At 42.6% G+C, this 20693-nt stretch overlaps 1 protein-coding gene across 6 annotated transcripts in view; it reads right to left on the bottom strand.

Annotated features, from left to right (window-relative positions):
- Positions 1-20693, bottom strand: part of sgce (sarcoglycan, epsilon) — a 61007-nt gene that overhangs the window by 9633 nt on the left and 30681 nt on the right. For 5 of the 6 annotated variants that reach the window (XM_080207894.1, XM_080207902.1, XM_080207910.1 and 2 more), the window contains 4 exons: positions 17486-17648; positions 8191-8402; positions 7669-7695; positions 298-489 (listed from right to left, as the gene is read on the bottom strand). In XM_080207894.1, coding sequence (XP_080064020.1) covers positions 298-489; positions 7669-7695; positions 8191-8402; positions 17486-17648 — 594 coding nt within the window. The remainder of the gene's footprint in view (positions 1-297; positions 490-7668; positions 7696-8190; positions 8403-17485; positions 17649-20693) is intronic. The other variant, XM_080207880.1, reaches the window with a different exon arrangement.

Here is a 20693-nt window from a genome sequence, read left to right as displayed (position 1 = left end):
GGAAGCAATAACCAAGAATCGGCTAAAAACAATCTGCTACTATCTTAGCAATTCAGAAAATTATTTTCATAGTCCACAAAACCCAGGCACACGTGAATGTGAAACAATGCTCTGCAATGCACTGCTTATCACTTAAGGAATGTGTGTAAAATGCCGATTAATATTCCTAAACACCAACATGTTATAAGTTTTTAATGTGCAGACTACTCTCCAGCAGCAAGAACTATAAATTTAATCACTGTTGGTATTAAAGAAAATTACATATTCTAATAATGTATCAAATAAAGGAACACTCACTGTTGCGTCTGCATGAGAGGCATGTTAGAAGTGTCACAGTTATCTGAATGGTGAAGGGGTGGCACAATCTCACCAGTTACTGGGTTAAACACAGGCAGCGTGGAAAGGGGCCAAGCTGCTTCCCGGTTCTTTGACATGTTCCGCAGCTCTTTAGTCGACTTCTGAATGGAACTGTGATGAACCAACTGGATGCTGAGGAAAAACGTGAAATTAGAAATGTAAACTTTGAACAGTGGATCTGGTCACATTATCTTGCTTTTGTAAACGAAGCTTACATTCTGACTCTGGAAATCAGCTAAGTTCTAAATTTCTGGAGTAATAGTATTCACTCTGCACGAACATTTCTGTTCGTGCATGTAGTACTGATAAAGATAATCATTTTTAAATTATATAAACAGGAGCTGCATACAGACTGGAAATGGCAATCAATAATAGTAATTCATTGATTTTTAATGTACTTGTGTGACATTTTAACAGAAACCAAATCAGCCAACTAAAATAAGCAGGTTAACTGTACTGTTTAAAAATGGATAGATATACCATAAGAAAGTTTGTTCTGTTATCATTTCTAGCCTTATACACAAGATCTTTAGAGTCAAATAAATACTTGTATAATTTGGATTTGAGAAAATCACAAAAAAAACAAAATTGTAATAGAATACTAAAAAGAATGGACAACTTTCAATTTATCTAATGGTCAGAAATCACTTCTGTAAAAACACTGCACAGGGCAATTTCCAAAACATCACTGATTCAAGCAGATCATTTACACTGAATGTCCAGCTTATTTGGAGTTTAGAATAATATCAATCATATACCAATGTATAAAATACCAAGCCACATTAGAAATTTCTGGGGACAGGTTTTAGAGTCGTTTACAGCGCAGAGGAGGCTATTTAGTCCATCAAGTTCATGCCAGAGGATTCCACGAAATCCTATTCCCCCACTTGATCTTTCTTTCCTTCAAGTTGATGGTTTTTGCTTCCACAACCCTCATAAGCAATGAGTTCCAGGTCATTTCCACTAAGCTTACAGATGTTCTGCCTCACATTCCTCTTGTATCTGTTGCCAAAATCTGAAATCTGTATCCCCTCATTATCATACCACTAGCTAATGGAAGAGTCATTGTCATTGTCTATGTTATTCTTGTATGTTACAGAAGGTGTCATCATCTTGTACACCTTTCAGATTTACCCTCAATCTCCTTTGTTCCAAAAGTAGTGACTCCAGCCTTTCTAACTCATTTTGAATGTGCTTTGCATTGGTTGTCATTAACAAAAGCTGAAGGGTACACAAGTAACATTTTGAACTATTCAATGCACATTTGTTACATTTCACCACAGTCCTTTATGTGGAGATGTCATCACCAATTTTTCCGATTGGGTATTATATGGCAATGGATTGATCCATTACTAGTGTCAGCAAAAAAAAACTGAGTTTTGGGTGAGTTAATTGTGTAGCTTCCAAATTAAAACCAGCAAAATTAATTGTACACCAGTTTGAGAAGGTTATTATGATGGCTGCCACTTGTGTTGAGGGGGTAAAATTGTAAATATTGCCGTATACAAGTTATTTCATGTAACTACACTGAAGATGAGCATAGCACCAAGTGTAAGCTATATCTCGACTGACTGTGGCTGTGTTATATAATGATACCAATCTGATGATCAGAAGCTGCAGTTGTGGCCTCAGCAAATGACCTCACTTGTGTTCTGAATGTTCCGAGTGACATAACTGGATTCTAAAAACATTTATGATTTGTAGAAGAGAGAAAATATTTATTCAAAATGTTACTGGTTTGTCTTTGTATGAAAAGTCACAGCACTTCTACATTAATTCATCAATCTGAAGCACCTTTGAGACATTTCAAATGCGCTGAAGGCTAAGTAACAAAGAAAGTAGAACTTGGCGAATGCTATTCATATAAAATTATACTGAGTGGACACTACAACATGCATTTTTAAAATCACATCCTTAATAGCAAGAGTGGTGGATTTTAAGAAGACTGTTTCCTCTTAAAGGGAGGTGGTAACGTAGGGAATTTCAGGGAGGGACTGCCAGAGATTAGGGGTCTTGACAACTGAAGGCACTGCCGCCAGTAGTCAGACAAAGGGAATATGAAATGCACCAAGAAGCCAGAATTAGAGTTCTCGGAGGGGTGCGGGACCAAAGGAAGTTACATTAAGACCATTTAACAGGTCAGAATACAAGGATGAGAAATTCCATTTGGAGGAACTGGAAGCCAATATAAGCCAATGAGGACAGGCTGAGGAGGAACCTTGCAGAGGAGTCTTGGGTGAGTTAAAGATTGTGGAAGATGGAAAATAGGATGCTAGCCAGAAAAGTTATTACAAAAATCTAATCTGTAGATGACAAACTCATGGTTGGGGGTGGAGGAAAATGTGCTGAAGCAAGAATGGTGATGTCATGGAACTGGAATAATTGGGAGAAAATGGACTAGGCATCAAAAGATACTAAAGCTACAGACAGTCTGTTCCAGAGATAGAGGTTGTGGAGGGAGACAGTACAAAGTTTGCTACACGAGGCAAAGCCACTGGTTTCTTGTGGCTCATCCACAGGGGTTCAACAGCACAGTAGTTCCTGTTACTGCACTGGTATTTGAGAAGATGACTACTGATCCAGAAAAATTAGTTCAAATCCCACCGCAGTAGCTGGGAATTTAAATAAATCTGGATTATAAAGTTAGTATCAGTAATCATGAATAATTACCGTTGGTCTCAAAAGCCCATCAGGTTCAATACTGTCCTTTAGGGAAGGAAATCTGGCCTATATGTGACTCCAGATGCACAGATATAAGCCTGACTCTTAAATGTCCCCTCAAACGACCAAGCGAGGCACTCAGCTGTATCAAGAATATCACATAAAAGTCTAGTTAGAATAAAACTGCATGGATTACCCGGCATCGACCAAGACACCAGCCATAAAGGCACTTACAATCCTGCAAAATCCTCCTCATTAACATTTAAGGACTTAAAAATGGGAAGGCTGTCCCACAGAGCAGTCTGCTGCAGCCTGGCAGTCACACTCTCAAAATCATACTTTTAAGGCAATGTCCCTGATATCATTATCAATGGGTACATCTTGTTGGAATAACATCGGGAAGAAGTGTACCCGAGAGTCTCTAACACTGAATCTAAACCCCAGTAAGTCTCAAAATATCAGGTCAGGCATGGGCATTGCCACTTCCTGCCCTCTTCACCTGATTAATTAGTGCTCCTCTATCGTTGAACACCACTTGGGAGTAGTACTCAGAGGTGCAAAGGCACAGAATGGGGGTCTTCAATGGGTAGCACCAGTATTAACCAAGCTGGCTGAGTCCTGAAGTACAGTAAAAAGTCTGACAACACCAGGTTTAAATCAAACCGATTTATTTGATAGTAAATTCACTAGCTTTCGAGGTTACCCTCTTCATCAGGTGAAATAAATCAAGTTGGACTTAAACCTGGTGTTGTCAGACTTTTTACTGTGTTTACCCCAGTCCAACGCCGGCATATCCACATCATGACTACTATCGAGTCCTGAAGTACACAGCTGCCAGACTGGGCCTGCAGCAGGTGAGAACCAATACAAAGGGAAAACCTATTTGATCTCACCCTCACCAATTTATCTACTGTAGATGCATCTGTCCATAACAGTGTTAGTAGCAGCAAACACTGCACAATGCTTGTTCCATCTTCACACTGAGATCACCTTCCATTGTTGTGTGTCACACTACCACTGTGATAAATGGGATAGATTCAAAATAGATCTAGCTGTTGGAAACTGGGGACCATCAGTAGTAGCAGTAGAATTTCACTCTATGACAATCAGTTACATGATGGCCTAGCATATCAAGCCTGAGGGACATAGGGTATACATGTGCACCAGGAGCAACACCAAGCCTAACTAAAAACGAGATGAAACATGGTGAAACCATAACAGGACTATTAGCATTCTAAACAGCAAAAGCAGAATGCTGTACACAAAGTTAAACAATTTTACAACCAACAGATCACATCAAAGCTCTGCAGTCCTGCCACATCCAGTCATAAATAGTGCTGGACACAAGAACTAAGGGAAGGAGGTAGTTCTATGAATGTACTCGTTCTCAAGACAACCCAACAATAAGTGCAGGAGATAAAGTTGAAGTGTTTGCAACTATCTTCAGCAGAAAAGCCAAATTGACAATCAGCTCAGCCTCCTCCGGAGGTTCCCACTAATAATAAAGCAGCCTTCCACTATTTCAATTCATTACATGTGATATCAAGAAATGGCTAAGGACACTGGACACCGCATAAATTACTGTCTGTGAGTACATACTGGCAGTAGTGCTGATGACTTGTGCTCCAGGACTAGCCATAGACCCCACCAAGCTGTTCCAGCACAGTTACAACACTAGCAGCATTTACACAAGAACTTGAGAGAATTACAAAGCCGTATCATGTCCAGAAAAAGGTAGAACAAATCCAACCCTGCCAATTACCACCCCATTAGTCTTTTCTCGATGATCAGCAAAGTGCTGGAAGGTGTTGTCTATCAAGCTGCACATATTTATCAATAACCTGCTCATTGATGCTCATTTTGCGTTCTGTTAGGAACGGGCAGTTTGAGACCTCATTACAGCTTTAGTCCAAGGATAGAGAAAAGAGTTGAATTCCAGAGATGAGGTGAGGTGAGGGTAAGTGCACTTGACATCAAGGCAGAATTTGATAGAGTGTGGTTTCGAGGAGCCCTGGTAAAATTGAAATCAGTGGGAGTTGAGGAGAAAGCCCTCCACTGACTGAAGTCAAATTTAGGAAGATGGTTGTTAGAGGCCAATCACCTCAATCCCAAGACATCTCTGCAGGCTTTCCTCAAGTTAGTGTCCCAGGCCCAACCAACTTTAGTCTGTTCATCAATGACTATTATAAAAGGTCAAAAAGGGGATGCTCACTGACAATTTCACAGTATTGGGTCCCATTTTCAACTCTTCAGACGATTTAAGATCAGAGTACGGACAGAACTTGGATTTGAGCCGGGAAGCGGGGCGGGGCTGGGGAGTGGAGTAGGAAAAAAAGAGGATAACAGGGAAAGAGTCACAAATCACACTGTCATTTTTTAATTTCCTTTTCAATGATGTAATGCACTACCTGATTCAATCTGTCCACCTGAAGATCTTTACCAATCCTTCACTCATTGATGCTATCAAAGAAGCAAAACATATTGTACTGCTGGTAGCACACTTGAAATAGTAACTCCTACAATAAGTAACAGCCATTCACTGCCAAGCAGAGAACGGGAGAGTTCTGTGCAGGGTTTTAAACAACTTCAGGTAGTCCAGATTATAATCTTACACTGGAGCTGTTCGTGTTGAAAAGTCCCAAATCTCTGCAAGAGCAACACCTGCTGATGAGACAGTGGTTCAAAATAGACCAGTGGTATTGCCTAAAGGCAATATTAACTAAAGACCTGATTAGCATTCAAACCACAGCAAGCATTCAGATGCTCAGCCAGCTGTCACTGCTGCAACAGCTGGGTGCTAAAATGAAACTGGCACACACAGTAGTAAAAATTTGATTCAGGAAGCAGATAAGGAACCATAAGGAATGCACAGAAAAGAGGTGCTGCAGGATGTGGAATTTTGGCTTGCAGCCCTGTGCAGGCACGCCAGTTCCCTGTATTAGTTAAAACCTGCAACAGCATAGCTCCAGGCAATAAAAGTTGAAACGCAGTCTAGTAGCACAACTTGTTTTCAAGTAAAAATAGAACTGCATCTCTAGAGCAAAGGAGGTTGAGTTCAAGTCAAAGATTTTTTGTCAGTTTTTTCAGATCTCCAGTATTTTACTTCGTACATTACTCCAGTAGGTTTAGCTCAGTTGGCTGGACAAGCTGGTTAGGGATGCAGAGTGAAGCCAGCAGTATGGGTTCAATTCCTGACCAGCTGAGGTTATTCATGAGGTCTTCTCAACTTTCTTCCCCGCCTGACGTGCGGTGATCCTCAGATAAAATCACTCCCTGTCAGCCCTCCTCTTCAAATGGAAGAGCAGCCTGTGGTCATCTGCGACTATGGCGTCTTTACCTTTTTACCTGGTAGGTTTCAGTAGTTCTCAGTGTACAAGTGAAAAAAACCAATTCACTCTCTGTAACAGTGGCTTGGATAAAAGATCATTGACCTGAAACATTTTCCTTCTCCAAAAAATGCTGCCTGACCTGCCAAGTGTTTTCCAACATTTTCTCTTTTTACAAGAGTTGCCTGCGTGTGACAGTGTGTATTACAAGTGCTGCCTGCTGCAGACAGGTGGACAGGCCCAGCAGAAACTCTCATTTGCTCAGACAGTGGAGAAAGATCCAGATTTTTTTTATACCACATCTTCTGTTGGCAGCCATCAGCACTTGTACAGCACAAGCACGTCTGTGGAAATGGAAATGATTGTCACAACCTGTTCCTTCCACTCTAGGAGTCACGCCTATTGTCAGCTGTTCCCTGAGTTACAACAAGGACATAGCTCAGTTGGCCACAGTATTCCAGTTAAAGGACCCACCCGAGCAAAAATGAGAAGCTGAAATATATTCTAACTGTAATGTTACTTTGTTCTATTCAGTAAGAAATATAGTTTTAAAAGAAAGCAGTAATCATAGAATCTCTACTGTGCAGAAGGAGGCCATTCAGCCCATTGAACCTGCATTGACAACAATCCTACCAGACCCTATCCCTATAACCTCAAGTATTTACCTTGCTAGTCCCTCTGACACTAAGGTGCAATTTAGTGTGGCCAATTAACCTAACCCACACATCTTTGGAGTGTGGGAGGAAACCGGAGCACCCAGAGGAAATCCAAGTAGACACTGGAAGAACATGCAAACTCCACACAGACAGTGACCCAATGCCGAATTTGAACCCGGGTCCCTGGCGCTGTGAGGCAGCAGTGCTAATCACTGTGCCACCGTGTCACCCCTATTGAATACAATCCTACTGCAGCAGTCAAAGGGAGGTGGGTATTTCTTTACAATTCCTCAAGAAAAATACACACTTTCACTGAAAATAAACGAGCGTTAACAGTTATCTAAAACTAGTCGTTAAGGCAAAGAGTGCTCGCTCTATTTTTGCGAATGACTGCGCTTTCCTGCATGAAAAAGAAGCCACTATATATGACTTAGGAGTGACTGAATACTCAAGGGTTCACTTGCTAAGCTATCAAGAGATCTAACTACAACAACTCCTCAGTATGGATCAACAGTATGAAATGAACCATGAGACGTACAACTTAAATGGACACGTAAGCATGGAACAGACTCTGAAGCCTACAGTGGCAGATTATGATCTGATAAAACAAAAAATAAAATTAACAGAAAATGTTCAATTTAAAACATAACAGGAAAGAAGACACTTACTCTGGTGTTTGCATGTCTCTCTTTTGCCTAGGAACAAAACAAAATTAATGAATTAAATAATAGGCATTGATACTTGAAACATCAAAAGATATTTGCTAATGGTGGACCCACTTTTGGCAGATGTTGAGAAGATGATTATTGAATGCACTTGTCAGTATCTGCCTACAAGTACAGGGCCAGAGTGACTGCACACACAAACACATGACAACCAAACGGAATGAACACACAGAATGAAAGAGACTGATGAAAAGGCTTGAGGGAAAATAAATTCACATGGATGAAGCTGAAAATATGAATTCATGCAATGGTATGGACAGAATCTGTGCTCTCTACCTGCTTTACTAACCTGAAACATTACTGTCAGTAGGAACTGCAACAGAATAAACAGAAACCTTTCCCCAGTATTATTTTTAGATATGATCACAATATAGAAGTGTCTAGATTTTTTTTTCTTTAAAAAGACGTGCTGATGTTTTGAGTCCCTGTGTATATAAACATTTGGCAGCAGTGTGATTCACTTACACTCCCTCCCGACGGCAAAACATGACGTAACCAAGGATAACAAAGAGCACCAAGGCAACGGCTATTGGTATCGCCAGTGTAATCACAAAGTCTGTGTAATAGTCCTTGCTTTTCAGATTAGTAGAGGGCGGTTTGTACTCTCCATCATCCGGCAGAACACCATCTCCCCGAATCACATCACTGCTGATGGAAGGCATTTTCGATTTGTCAACCTGCGCCAAATTGTAAGAAGAAAAAATGGTTACATATCTGTTTTAAACATGTTAGATGAACCGCATCTCAGTACTTATACAATTGGGAATGACAAATTGTTCCTTCCACAGCTTTGACATCCTTCATTTTGTTTGAACAGAGGGGAGTACGGTAGGATGAGAGAAGAATTGGCAAATGTGGACTGGGGGAGCGCGTTGGAAGGTAGGTCTGCTGAGGAGCAGTGGAGGATCTTTAAGGAGATCTTTCTTGGTGCTCAGCTGAAATTTATTCTGATGGTCAAAAAGGACTGTAGGAGGAGAGGTAATAAGCCGTGGATAACGAAGGAGGTGAAGTGTTAAATTAAAAGCGGAGGCGTTTAGAGTAGCTAAGAGTCGTGGGCGAGAAGAGGATTGGGAGAGGTTTAAATGTCAACAAAGATTGACAAAGAAGTTGATAAAGAAGGGTAGGAGAAACTATGAAGCTGGGCTAGCGCTTAATATAAAAAAGGATAGCAAGAGTTTTTATAAGTATATAAAAAGGAAGAGGCTGGCTAGGGTGAACGTTGGTCCCTTAGAGGATGAGAAGGGGGACTTAGTGGTAGGGGATGGGGATATGGCTGAGGTCTTGAACAACTTTTTTGTTTCGGTCTTCACGGAGGAGGACGTGAATAATTTGCCGGGTGTTAGAGATGGAAAGGTGGTAGGACTGGAGGGTCTCGATGACATTACTGTTACTAGAGAGGCGGTGCTCGACAGACTGGAGGGGCTGATTGTGGACAAGTCCCCAGGACCAGATGGAATGCATCCGAGGGTTCTGAAAGAAATGGCGGAGGTGATAGTGGATGCCTTGGTGGTTATTTTCCAGACGACGCTGGATTCTGGGGAAGTGCCGGATGATTGGAAAACGGCTAATGTTACGCCGTTGTTTAAGAAGGGTGCCAGGCAAAAGGCAGGGAATTATAGGCCGGTTAGTTTAACGTCTGTTGTAGGTAAAATGTTAGAATCCGTCATCAAGGAGGAAATAGCGAGGCATCTTGAGGGGAACTGCTTGATAGAGCAGATGCAGCACGGTTTCGTTAAAGGGAAGTCGTGTCTGACAAATTTACTGGAGTTCTATGAGGATGTGTCTAGGGCGGTGGATAGAGGAGAGCCGGTGGATGTGGTCTTTCTTGATTTTCAGAAGGCGTTTGACAAGGTACCTCACAAGAGGTTATTGCAGAAGGTCAGGGGGCATGGAGTTGGGGGTAGGGTGTTAGCGTGGATAGAGGATTGGTTGTCAAATAGGAGGCAGAGAGTGGGGGTCAATGGGTGCTATTCGGATTGGCGGTTGGTGACTAGTGGAGTGCCTCAGGGGTTGGTGCTGGGGCCTCAGCTATTTACCATTTATATAGATGATCTGGAGGAGGGAACCCAGTGTAGGGTGTCGAAATTTGCTGATGACACCAAGATTGGTGGAAAGGCAAATTGTGCAGAGGGTGTGGAGAGTCTACAGAAGGATCTAGATAGGCTGGGCGAATGGGCCAGGAAATGGCAAATGGAATTTAATGTTGGCAAGTGCGAGGTGGTCCACTTTGGTAGGAATAATGGTAGGAAGGATTATTACTTGCGTGGAGAAAAACTGCAGCAGGCGACGGTGCAGAGGGACCTCGGGGTCCTTGTGCATGAGTCGCAAAAACCCAGCTTGCAGGTGCAGCAGGTGATCAGGAAGGCGAATGGGATGCTGGCCTTCATAGCGAGGGGGATTGAATATAAAAGTAGGGAGGTCTTGCTGCGGCTGTATAGGGCATTGGTGAGGCCGCAGCTGGAGTACTGTGTGCAGTTTTGGGCGCTGTACTTACGCAAGGATATTTTGGCCTTGGAGGGAGTGCAGAGGAGGTTTACTAGGATGATGCCGGAGTTGAGGGAGTTGAGCTATGAGGAGAGGCTGAATAAATTAGGCTTGTACTCGTTAGAGTTTAGAAGAATGAGGGGATATCTCATTGAGACGTATAAGATGATGAATGGGATGGATAGGATAGAGGTGGAGAGACTCTTCCCGCTCAGAAAGGATAGTAGGACTAGGGGGCACAGCCTCAAGATAAAGGGGGGGCGGTTTAGAACAGAGTTGAGGAGGAACTTCTTCACTCAAAGGGTGGTGAATCTCTGGAATTCTCTGCCCGTTGAAGTGGTGGAGGCTACCTCGCTAAATATTTTTAAGACGCGGGTTGATGGGTTTTTGAGAAGAGAGGGGATTAAGGGTTATGGGGAGAGGGCGGGAATGTGGAACTGAGCCACGACAGATCAGCCGTGATCTTATTGAATGGCGGGACAGGCTCGAAGAGCTAGTTGGCCTACTCCTGCTCCTGCTCCTATTTCTTATGTTCTTATTTTGGTCAGCGCAATGGGTTCAAGATTATGTCTACCTTCTTCATATAAACACCTGAATGTATTAGCTCTACTGCTCATTTTACAATGTATAAAATACAGAATTAATCCACCTCCTGTACAACCATCAAAATTGTTTGGTTTTTTTTTGGGAAAAGATCAGCCTTAGCTCTCAGTTCTGGCAGCTGTAAAAATAATTTAGTAAGGGTAATTGAAAAAACATCTGTTTCTGTTTAAAAGCTCGGGTTATTTTCCAAATGTTCCTCTGCTCCATCGCCAGATTCAGTTTCTTACTAGTAGCAAAAATATCCGCTTATATACGTGTACATATGTCGTCAATGACAACTTCACAACGTTGCTAATTGCATAGATCAAGGTTTGATTCTGGTCTTTATAGCTCAGAACCATCCCAAACATTGCATTTAGCCACAGTGAAAGGTATGGTTTCAGTTTAGCAGATTTTAATAGAATGGCAATGCAGTTCTTATAATGGGTGTCAGTGTCCTTATGCAAAGGAGGAAAATTAATAGCATTCTCAATCCAGACTGAGGACACCATGTATTTAGATGAATATGTTACCCCACTAGCATTTAGAGCATCAGTTTTGTTTCCATGGTAGCACTCTCATCCATGAGTAGTAAGATTGTGGGTTCAAGTCCCATCTCTCCAGCATAACTGGCATTCCAATGCAGCAGCAGAGGGAGTGTCAGAAGTAAGAACATAAGAAATAGGAGCAGGAGTAGGCCATCTAGCTCTTCGAGCCTGCCCCGCCATTCAATAAGATCATGGCTGATCTGAAGTGGATCAGTTCCACTTTCCCACTTTCTCTCCATAATCCTTAATTCCCTTCTCTGTCAAAAACCTATATGCTCGTGACTTAAATATATTTAGCGAGGTAGCCTCCACCACTTCAACAGGCAGAGAATTCCAGAGATTCACCACCCTTTGAGTGAAGAAGTTCCTTCTCAACTCCGTTCTAAACCACCCCCCCCCCGCCGCCTTATCTTGAGGCTGTGCCCTCTAGTCCTGCTGTCCTTTCTGAGCAGGAAAAATCTCTCTACCTCTACCCTATCCATCCCTTTCATTATCTTATATGTCTCTATAAGATCCCCCCTCATCCTTCTAAACTCCAACAAGTACAGACCCAGTCTATTTAGTCTCTCTTCATTGTCCAACCCCCTCGTCTCCGGTATCAGCCCAGTGAACCTCCTCTGCACTCCCTCCAAAGCCAAAATATCCTTGCGCAAGTGCGGCGACCAAAACTGCACATAGTACTCCAGCTGCAGCCTCACCAGTGCCCTGTACAGTTGCAGCAAGACCTCCCTGCTTTTATATTCTACCCCCTTGGCTGTAAAGGCCAGCATTCCATTCGCCTTCTTGATCACCTGCTGCACCTGCAGACTGGGTTTTTGCGACTCATGCAATAGGACCCCCAGGTCCCTCTGCACCGTAGCAAGCTGCAGCTTTTCACCCTTTGAATAGTAATCCCTCCTACTATTATTTCTGCCAAAGTGGATAACCTTACACTTGCTAACATTGTACTCCATCTGCCAGGTCCTCGCCCACTCGCTCAGCCTATCCAGATCCCTCTGCAGACTTTCCACACACCTTCCGCACAATTTGCTTTTCCACTCATCTTTGTGTCATCAGCAAATTTCGTTACCCTACACTCAGCCCCCTCCTCCAGTTCATCTATATAAATGGTAAATAGCTGAGGTCCCAGCACTGATCCCTACGGCACTCCACTAGTCACGAGCCGCCAATCAGAATAGCACCCATTGATATAAACTCCCTGCCTCCTATTAGGCAACCAATCTTCTATCCACCCTAACACCTTACCCCCAACTCCATGCCCCCTAACCTTCTGAAGCAACCTTTTGTGCGGCACCTTATCAAACGCCTTTTGAAAATCGAGAAACGCCACATCCACCGGTTCCCCTCTGTACAATCTTTAGGCTGAAGCATTAAACCAAGGCTTTGTCTGTCTTCTTAGATGAACATAAATAATTCCAGGAGACAAACTGAAGAACAGCAGGAGAGCTCTCCCACTGACGTGGTCAATCTTTCTGTCTCATTCAATATCACTAAAACATTATCTGGTCATTCATCTCATTGCTATTTGTGGGGGCCTGTAGCGAGCAAAGTGATTCCTTTCTGGTCTAGATTATGGCACAGTGATTAGCACTGCTGCCTCACAGCGCCAAGGACTCAGGTTCAGTTCCGCTCTCAAGTCACTGTCTGCGTGGAGTTTTCACATTCTCCCCATGTCGGATTGTGTTTCCTCCGGGTGCTCCAGTTTCCTCCCACACTCCAAAGACATGTGGGTTAGATTGGCTGGTCGTACCCCTGTTGTCAGGTGGACTAGCAGGGTAAATATATGGGGTTACGGGGGATAGTGCCCAAGTGGGGTTGGTGTCAGTGCAGGTTCAATAGACTGAATGGATTCTACGATTATGTGTTCTACTGTCTGCAGTGAGACCAGAATTCATGGCCTCCTGCCTCAGAGGCAAGAGCAGTATTAACCAGTTACGACAACACACCCATTTGAACAACCAGCCCAATGGGCCAAGCGGATTCTTTCGATACCTCAGGAATTTGATGGTTCTATGGACTAGAGGTTTAATATTTTCCCAAATCTAGTTAATTTTTGAACAAGTTTGAAATTGTACAAGGAAAACAACCATAAGAGTCTGTTTTTCCAGTCTTTCACTTGACAGCTTAAACCAAACACTTGACTATGTAGACAAAATGAGGCTAAAGAATCTATTTTCATTCAGTGAAAGACAAAGAACTTAATTTTGTTTTATAAAAGTAAAATATTGCAGATCCTGGACTCAAACAAAAACAGAAAATGCTGGAAAATCTCAGCAGGTCTGACAGCATCTGTGGAAAGAGAATAGAGCCAATGTTTTGAATGTTACAATGATGATTAATTGCTGTTTTGGTTTTGTTAGTGTCTGTGGTCATGTTAACTTCCAAGTGTTAAAATGGGGTCATACTGGAAAATAGCTCAGGAGGTATTTGCTTTAGCACGTCCTCTTGCCAATCAGAGGCAAAGGTGCAACTAATCTACAATCAAACTTTGGACAATTAGTTAATGGAAACAAATATTGACAATTTAAACGTACCTAAACATGCTCATTAATAACTGCATTTCCTCTTGGAAATTGTCTTCTCATCCAAGTTTGATATTTTTGTTAAAGCGGGCTGTTCTTATGGATTGGAGTGAGCAAATCTCAAACACGTACTGTTGAAATTATGATCCCTGACAAACATTACACATGTGGGAAACAGCTGACAAATTATAGGAAAAAGTGTTTAACAAGGAATAGTGCTGGACCCACTTTTGTTCATCATTTATATATACAATTTAGACTTGGAAATTGGAAGTACATTTGCAAAATGTCCCAATGACATCAAACTCAATCATATTGTTAATAGACAGAAAAGCTGTGACAAAACACAGGAATAATAGTAGGAGGGATTACTATTTAAAGGGCAAAAAGCTGCAGTATGCTACGGTACAGAGGGACCTGGGGGTCCTTGTGCATGAGTCGCAAAAACCCAGTCTGCAGGTGCAGCAGGTGATCAAGAAGGCAAATGGGATGCTAGCCTTTATAGCGAAGGGATAGAATATAAAAGCAGGGAGGTCTTGCTGCAACTGTACAGGATACTGGTGAGGCCACAGCTGGAGTACTGTGTGCAGTTTTGGTCGCCGCACTTGCGCAAGGGTATTTTGGCTTTGGAGGGAGTGCAGAGGAGGTTCACTAGGCTGATACCAGAGATGAGGGGGGTGGACTATGAAGAGAGACTAAATAGACTGGGTCTGTACTTGTTGGAGTTTAGAAGGATGAGGAGGGATCTTATAGAGACGTATAAGATAATGAAAGGGATGGATAGGGTAGAGGTAGAGAGATTTTTCCTGCTTAGAAAGGATAGCAGGACTAGAGGGCACAGCCTCAAGATAAGTGGGGGGGGGGGTGCAATTTAGAACGGAGTTGAGGAGGAACTTCTTCACTCAAAGGGTGGTGAACCTCTGGAATTCTCTGCCTGTCGAAATGGTGGAGGCTACCTCGCTAAATATATTTAAGTCACGGGTAGATAGGTTTTTGACAGAGAAGGGAATTAAGGGTTATGGGGAAAAAGCGGGAAAGTGGAACTGATCCACTTCAGATCCACCATGATCTTACTGAATGGCGGAGCAGGCTCGAAGGGCTAGATGGCCTACTCCTGCTCCTATTTCTTATGTTCTTATAACAATAGTTTTGCCAAATGGGCATCAAATGTCATCTAGCAAATGTGTGGCATTGCATTTTAGTAGGAAGAAAATGGAGGCTGCATACTCCTTGTAAAATAGCTGTTAAAAAACAGGATCGAGAAACAGAGCAATCTGGGACAACAGATACACAAATTATTATAATTAGTGCCACAGGTAATAAGGCCATAAAAATAAGCAAACAGAATTCCAGGGTTCCTTCCAAGAGGAAGAGAATGGAAAACAAGAGAATGTTTATTAAACTTGGACAGAATCTTGGTTAGAACACATTTGGTGAACTGTAAACAGTTCTGCTCTCCACTGGAGAAAACAAATATAAAGGCACTGGAAAAGTGCAAAAAGATTTTTTTGGGATTATATGAGAAACAAGTGGTAATACCTCAGGAAAGATTGGATAAAAATGTCTTGGGGTTTCTGACAGATAAATAGGTATTTTTCGATGTAGCAGGCAGTGACTGGTAGGATCCCACAGGGATCAGTGCTTGGCCGAAGTACTCAAAATATATGTCACTGATTTGGATAAGGTGGGAAGAAAAGGTAATATTTCCAATCTTCCAAGACAACACCAAACTTGGTGAGAATGTGAGAGGTGAGGAGGATGTTAAGAGGCTTCAAGGTGATTTAGTCAAATTGACTCAGTGATCAAATATGTGGCAGATACAGTATAACATGAATAAATCTGAAGTTATCCACTTTGGATGAAGAAACAAAATAGCAGACTATTATTTAATATTGACGTACAAAGGGTGTCCATGTACACCAGTTACTGAATGCAAGCATGTGACTACAGTAAGCAGTCAGGAAGACAAATGGTATGTTGGAATTCATTATAAGAGGACTTGAGTACAGATGCACAAGTGTCTTATTGCAGCTGTACAGGACATGGTGTGGCCACACCTGGAGTAATGTGCAGTTTTGGTCTGTTATCTGAAAAAGAGTATACTTGTCTTAAAGGGAGTGCAGCAAATGTTCACTGGACTGATTGCTGGGATGACAAGATTGTCTTATGAGGTGAGGTTGGGTTGAATGAGCCTGTATTCACTGGAAGTTAGAAGAATGAGAGGGAATCTAATTGAAACATGAGATTCAGACAGGGCTGGACAGACTGGATAGAGGGATGTTGTTTCCTCTGGCAGGGGGTGTCTCAGGATACAGACCATATAGAACTGGAATTTGGAGAATTTTTCTTCGCTTAGAGGGTGGTGAACCTGTGGGATTCTCTATCACAGAAGGCACTGAAAGCCAAGTCACTGAATACAGATAAGGAGGAAATGGATATATTTTAAACTCTAAAGGTGTCAAGGGGAATGGGGAGAATGCAGGAGTATGATGTTGAAGGGATCAGCCATGGTCATACTGAATGGTGGAGCAGGTTCTAAAGGATAAATGGTTTACTCCTGTTCTTATTTTCTATGTTTCTACGTCTTCAAGATTATGAAAGGGTTTTATGGGGTAGACATGGAGAAAACATTTGCACTCATAGGACAGACCAAAACTATAGGGCCCCTAAATATAAGGTACTGAATTTATAATGAATAGGGAATTCAAGAGAAATGTCTTTACTAAACTCACTAACTCAAGAAGCAGTTGCAGTGGATAGCATAGATACATTTAAGGGGAATCTAGAGAAACACATGAAAGAATAAGGAATAAAGGATATGTTGATGAGTTTAGATGAAGAAGGGTGGCAGGAGGCTCGTGTGGAACATAAGCATTGGCACAGATCAATTGATCCGAACAGCTTGTTTATATGAGTCATAGAATCCCTATAGTGCAAACGGAGGCTATTCAGCGCATCAAGTATGCACCACCCACAATCCCACCCAGGTCCTATTATCTAACCCCATATATTTACCCTGCTAAACCCCTGACACTAAGGTCGTTTTAATTTAGCATGGCCAATCAACCTAACCCACACATCTTTGGACAGTGGGAGGAAACCAGAGCACCCCAAGGAAACTCCTGCAGACACAGGAGAACATGCAGACTCCACACAGACAGTGACTCAAGGCTGGAATTGAATCTGGGTCCCTGGCACTGTGAGGCAGCAGAGCTGGCCACTGTGCCACTCCAGAAGTTTACTTATTAGTGTCACAAGTCGGCTTACATTAATGCTGCAATCAAGTTACTATGTAAATCCCCTAGTCGCCACACTCTGGCGCCTGTTCGGGTACACTGAGGGAGAATTTAGCATGGCCAATGGACCTAACCAGCACATCGTTTGGACTGTGGGAGAAAATCCACACAGACATGGGGACAAGCTCTGCACAGAGTAACCAAACTGGGATTCAAATCCGGGTCCCCGGCGCTGAGAGGCAGCAGTGCTAACCACTGTGCTGGAAATATTATGTAATAATCCAAACATATAGCGTGAATGGCTAGAACATCAAAATATATGTGATCCCTTCCAAAAGAGAAATGCAGAAAGGCTTATATAACCACAAGTGGATAGTGTCTGACTTACCAAAGACAGTTTACACCAGTCAATATCAAACTGGGCCCTGAATTTCTTGTCACAGCTTATGCTTGGTTCCATCTCCTGACTGCATTTCAGTTGATTCTGTGGAGTTTCCACCTCTCTGAGACATGATGAGAAAGTCACATCCGTACCCACCATAACATAAACTCTGCAGAGGAAGAATTCCAACAACCTGAAAATCCATGTACTGTACCATCATCCAGAGAGAGGTATCATCAAGTGCATCTGCACCTTGAATTTCAGATTTCATTTCAATTTCACATAACATTTGGATTTTATAGAACATAGGACAGTACAGCACAGTAAAGGCCCTTCAGCCCTTGATGTTGTGCCGAGCTATATTATTTTATGAAAATAACAAACAGGAAAAGATTTGCTAGTTCAGCCAGAAAGGTGATACCTTATGCATAACAACAAATGCTCTTCCCACTCGTCTGACATATTTTGGACAAGAAATTGGGATTGTTTGTGTCCTTTTTTAGCCTATAGGCCTCTAAAATAGCACAGCAAATGCACTGATTTGTAGTGAAATGTGACGTGATGCCTTCCTGATGCAGGTTTTAGTGGCAAAATATTGAATGTTACAGAAGTATGGAATACAACAGGACAGAGAACAAATAAGAGTATAGATCAGGACCTGCTGCTGAAAGACAGGGGGAGTGAAAGACGGGTTGGGGGAGGGAGGCAGGGGGTGTGAAGGGAAAAGAGGGGCTGAAAGCTGGAAGCCATATCTGCCACAGAGTTCAGTGGTAATTTTCCAAACTGAAGCTCAGTGAAGAAACCATGCAAGATCCCAGAGCTTCATTGAAGGACGTCCTCACTGAAATCTGCATCCAGCAGCTCTAACTGCAACATCAGAGCTGGCAAGGATAACTTGCAAACAAAGGCCGTGATTTAACAGCCCTGTTAATCGCAGGTGCAAATCCTGCAATGGCCTCTAAATCTCACAAACAACCAAAAACAGGATTTGTGCAGGTGAGATCTGTCCCCTCCCCCAATCCCCAACCCCATGATTATATCTACAGCAAGAAAGGGCATGAACCTGACTTCTATGCATTTCAATAAATTACATCTACTTACCGGCCTTGATGGTGTAACATCCACCAACACCTTACCCCTCAGTCGATGTGACGTCACGTTGGCGCAAATCACTACTGGCTTCCAAAATCAAAAACCAATCATGATGACCACACCAGTGGTGTGGAGTTAGCGGTAGCCCCTGGGTGGTGAGGGACATGGCCAGGCTGTGCTAGGGTGGCAGGGCCAGCAGTGAGCAGTCTCACAAGACCCATCGGAGAGCCCCGAGGGGGTGGAAGGAAGATGGGAGAACCCCGATGCCTGCAAAGGGATGGTGAAATGATTCAATGTTGTCATCATTGTGAGGGGCTGCCTTGATAGGGAAAGGGGGATTTTCATTTAAGTTGGTGATCGAGGCACTCTTTAAAAACATCTCGCAGTTTGCCTCTCACTGTTATGTAAGGTTCTATGAGGTTCTCTAGTCAAGAGCAGAGTTAACTACATTTCATTGTTGCTTATCTGAGAGAAACAAACAGTGCAAGCATATGGATTTCCAGTTTCCCATGGTGCAGACACACAGCTTTGCAGGGACCACATGTCAATTCTGTCAGCATCTAACCTGTGAGGACAAGTACAAGAAGTGCAAGAGGTGCAACATTACAAAAACAAGGAAGATGGAGAGATATGACAATCTAGATAGCCCTGTCTGTGAAGAACTCATCCAAATGTGATGCCAGTAACCAAAAGCCAATTTCTCATTCACCAATTATTCCACACTTACTTTCCCTCTGTCACCAACCACTAGAGGCCACTTAACCTCAATGCATAAATAAAAGTCAAATCAAAATAAATGATCAAAGCAAATTTATAAATAAAATCATGCCATACTGCACAAAAATCCAACCAATCACTTGACAATACCACTGCAGCATGGGTGACCAACAGACAGACTGACTGGCTGACTAGGAGCAACAAAAAGGGTAAGTGGCTGAGTGGAAGGGATTCAAGCACACATACTACCTTCCTGAGGCAGCACAATACATTGTGCAAGATCCGTGTAAAGAAACCCAGCCATTATGAGAGGTTATAAGGTTTAAAAAAAAGTTATGAAAGTTTAAAAAAAAACTCCAAATGGTCATTTATTTTTAAAGTTTAAATCCAGATCACACTGCCTGAACACAGGTCTCCCATTGAAGGGACTTGCTTCTTTCTACAGCAATAAGTGAGATCCACACTTGGGTGTCCCTTTCCTTTGAAAATGGACAGATCAGTCTTTTGATTCATTTAGCAACTTTAAAACTTGTCTTTCACAATCTAAAGTTGAAAGGAATCATCCAAGAGGTACAACTGATCGGGGATTGCATCAAAAAGGAGTTAGGATTCTAATCCCTATAATATGGAGCCACTGTCACTCTCCTGGGACGGCATCTCAATGAGTCGAATGGAAGACAGATTGCTGGATTGTCATCACATCCAGAAAGGTGTTTTGCGCACAGTAATCCACGGCCACAATGGCAGTAATCTGAGATTCCTCTGCAGCACCCACATAGTGGATGGCTGCTGCTTGTTCATTACCCATCTGAATCGTGATTGAAACCACAAATGTGCAAGTGGTGTTGGCCACTCCTTCCACAGCAGAAAAGACAGACACCAAGCATTGCACAAATACCTGTGCCAGACTTTTTCATGCACTTTGACAATGAGCACCAGCTTTCTGGCAGGTGTGCCACTGCAGCTAAGCATTATCTCACTGTGCACATCAATCAGTTTTCTTCTGTAGGCTGCCCCACCAAAGTCTTCATCAAAATTAGTGTGCAACATCATCCTCTGGCAAGTTTGGTGCCTGCATTATCCTTTCCCCCAACCTATCCTGGCAGTAACCCACTTGTGCTCAGTGCAGACCCCATCTCTAAATCATACGCAATGTATCTTAGCTGGTGGCTGCACACGTTAAATTGATTGAAATTCAGTGTCTTCATTGTCATGATCTTCTTGCTGTTTCTTCTCTGTCTGACACTTCGTTATCTGAAAATCAAGAGGAAATAAGGATAAAGTTGTGGTGTAAGAACAATGGGTGAGGGGTGGGGAAGAAAGAGGTGCACACTTACACCACATCAGAAGAGAATGAGAGGGATATAGGATGTGAGAAGATGATTTAGATGTACTATTATCTTTG

This window comes from Carcharhinus amblyrhynchos, chromosome 2 (genome assembly GCF_965287045.1).
Source record: "Carcharhinus amblyrhynchos chromosome 2, sCarAmb.v2.hapA, whole genome shotgun sequence".
Classification (NCBI taxonomy): Eukaryota; Metazoa; Chordata; class Chondrichthyes; order Carcharhiniformes; family Carcharhinidae; genus Carcharhinus; species Carcharhinus amblyrhynchos.
This window is presented reverse-complemented; position numbering and strand designations above follow the sequence as displayed.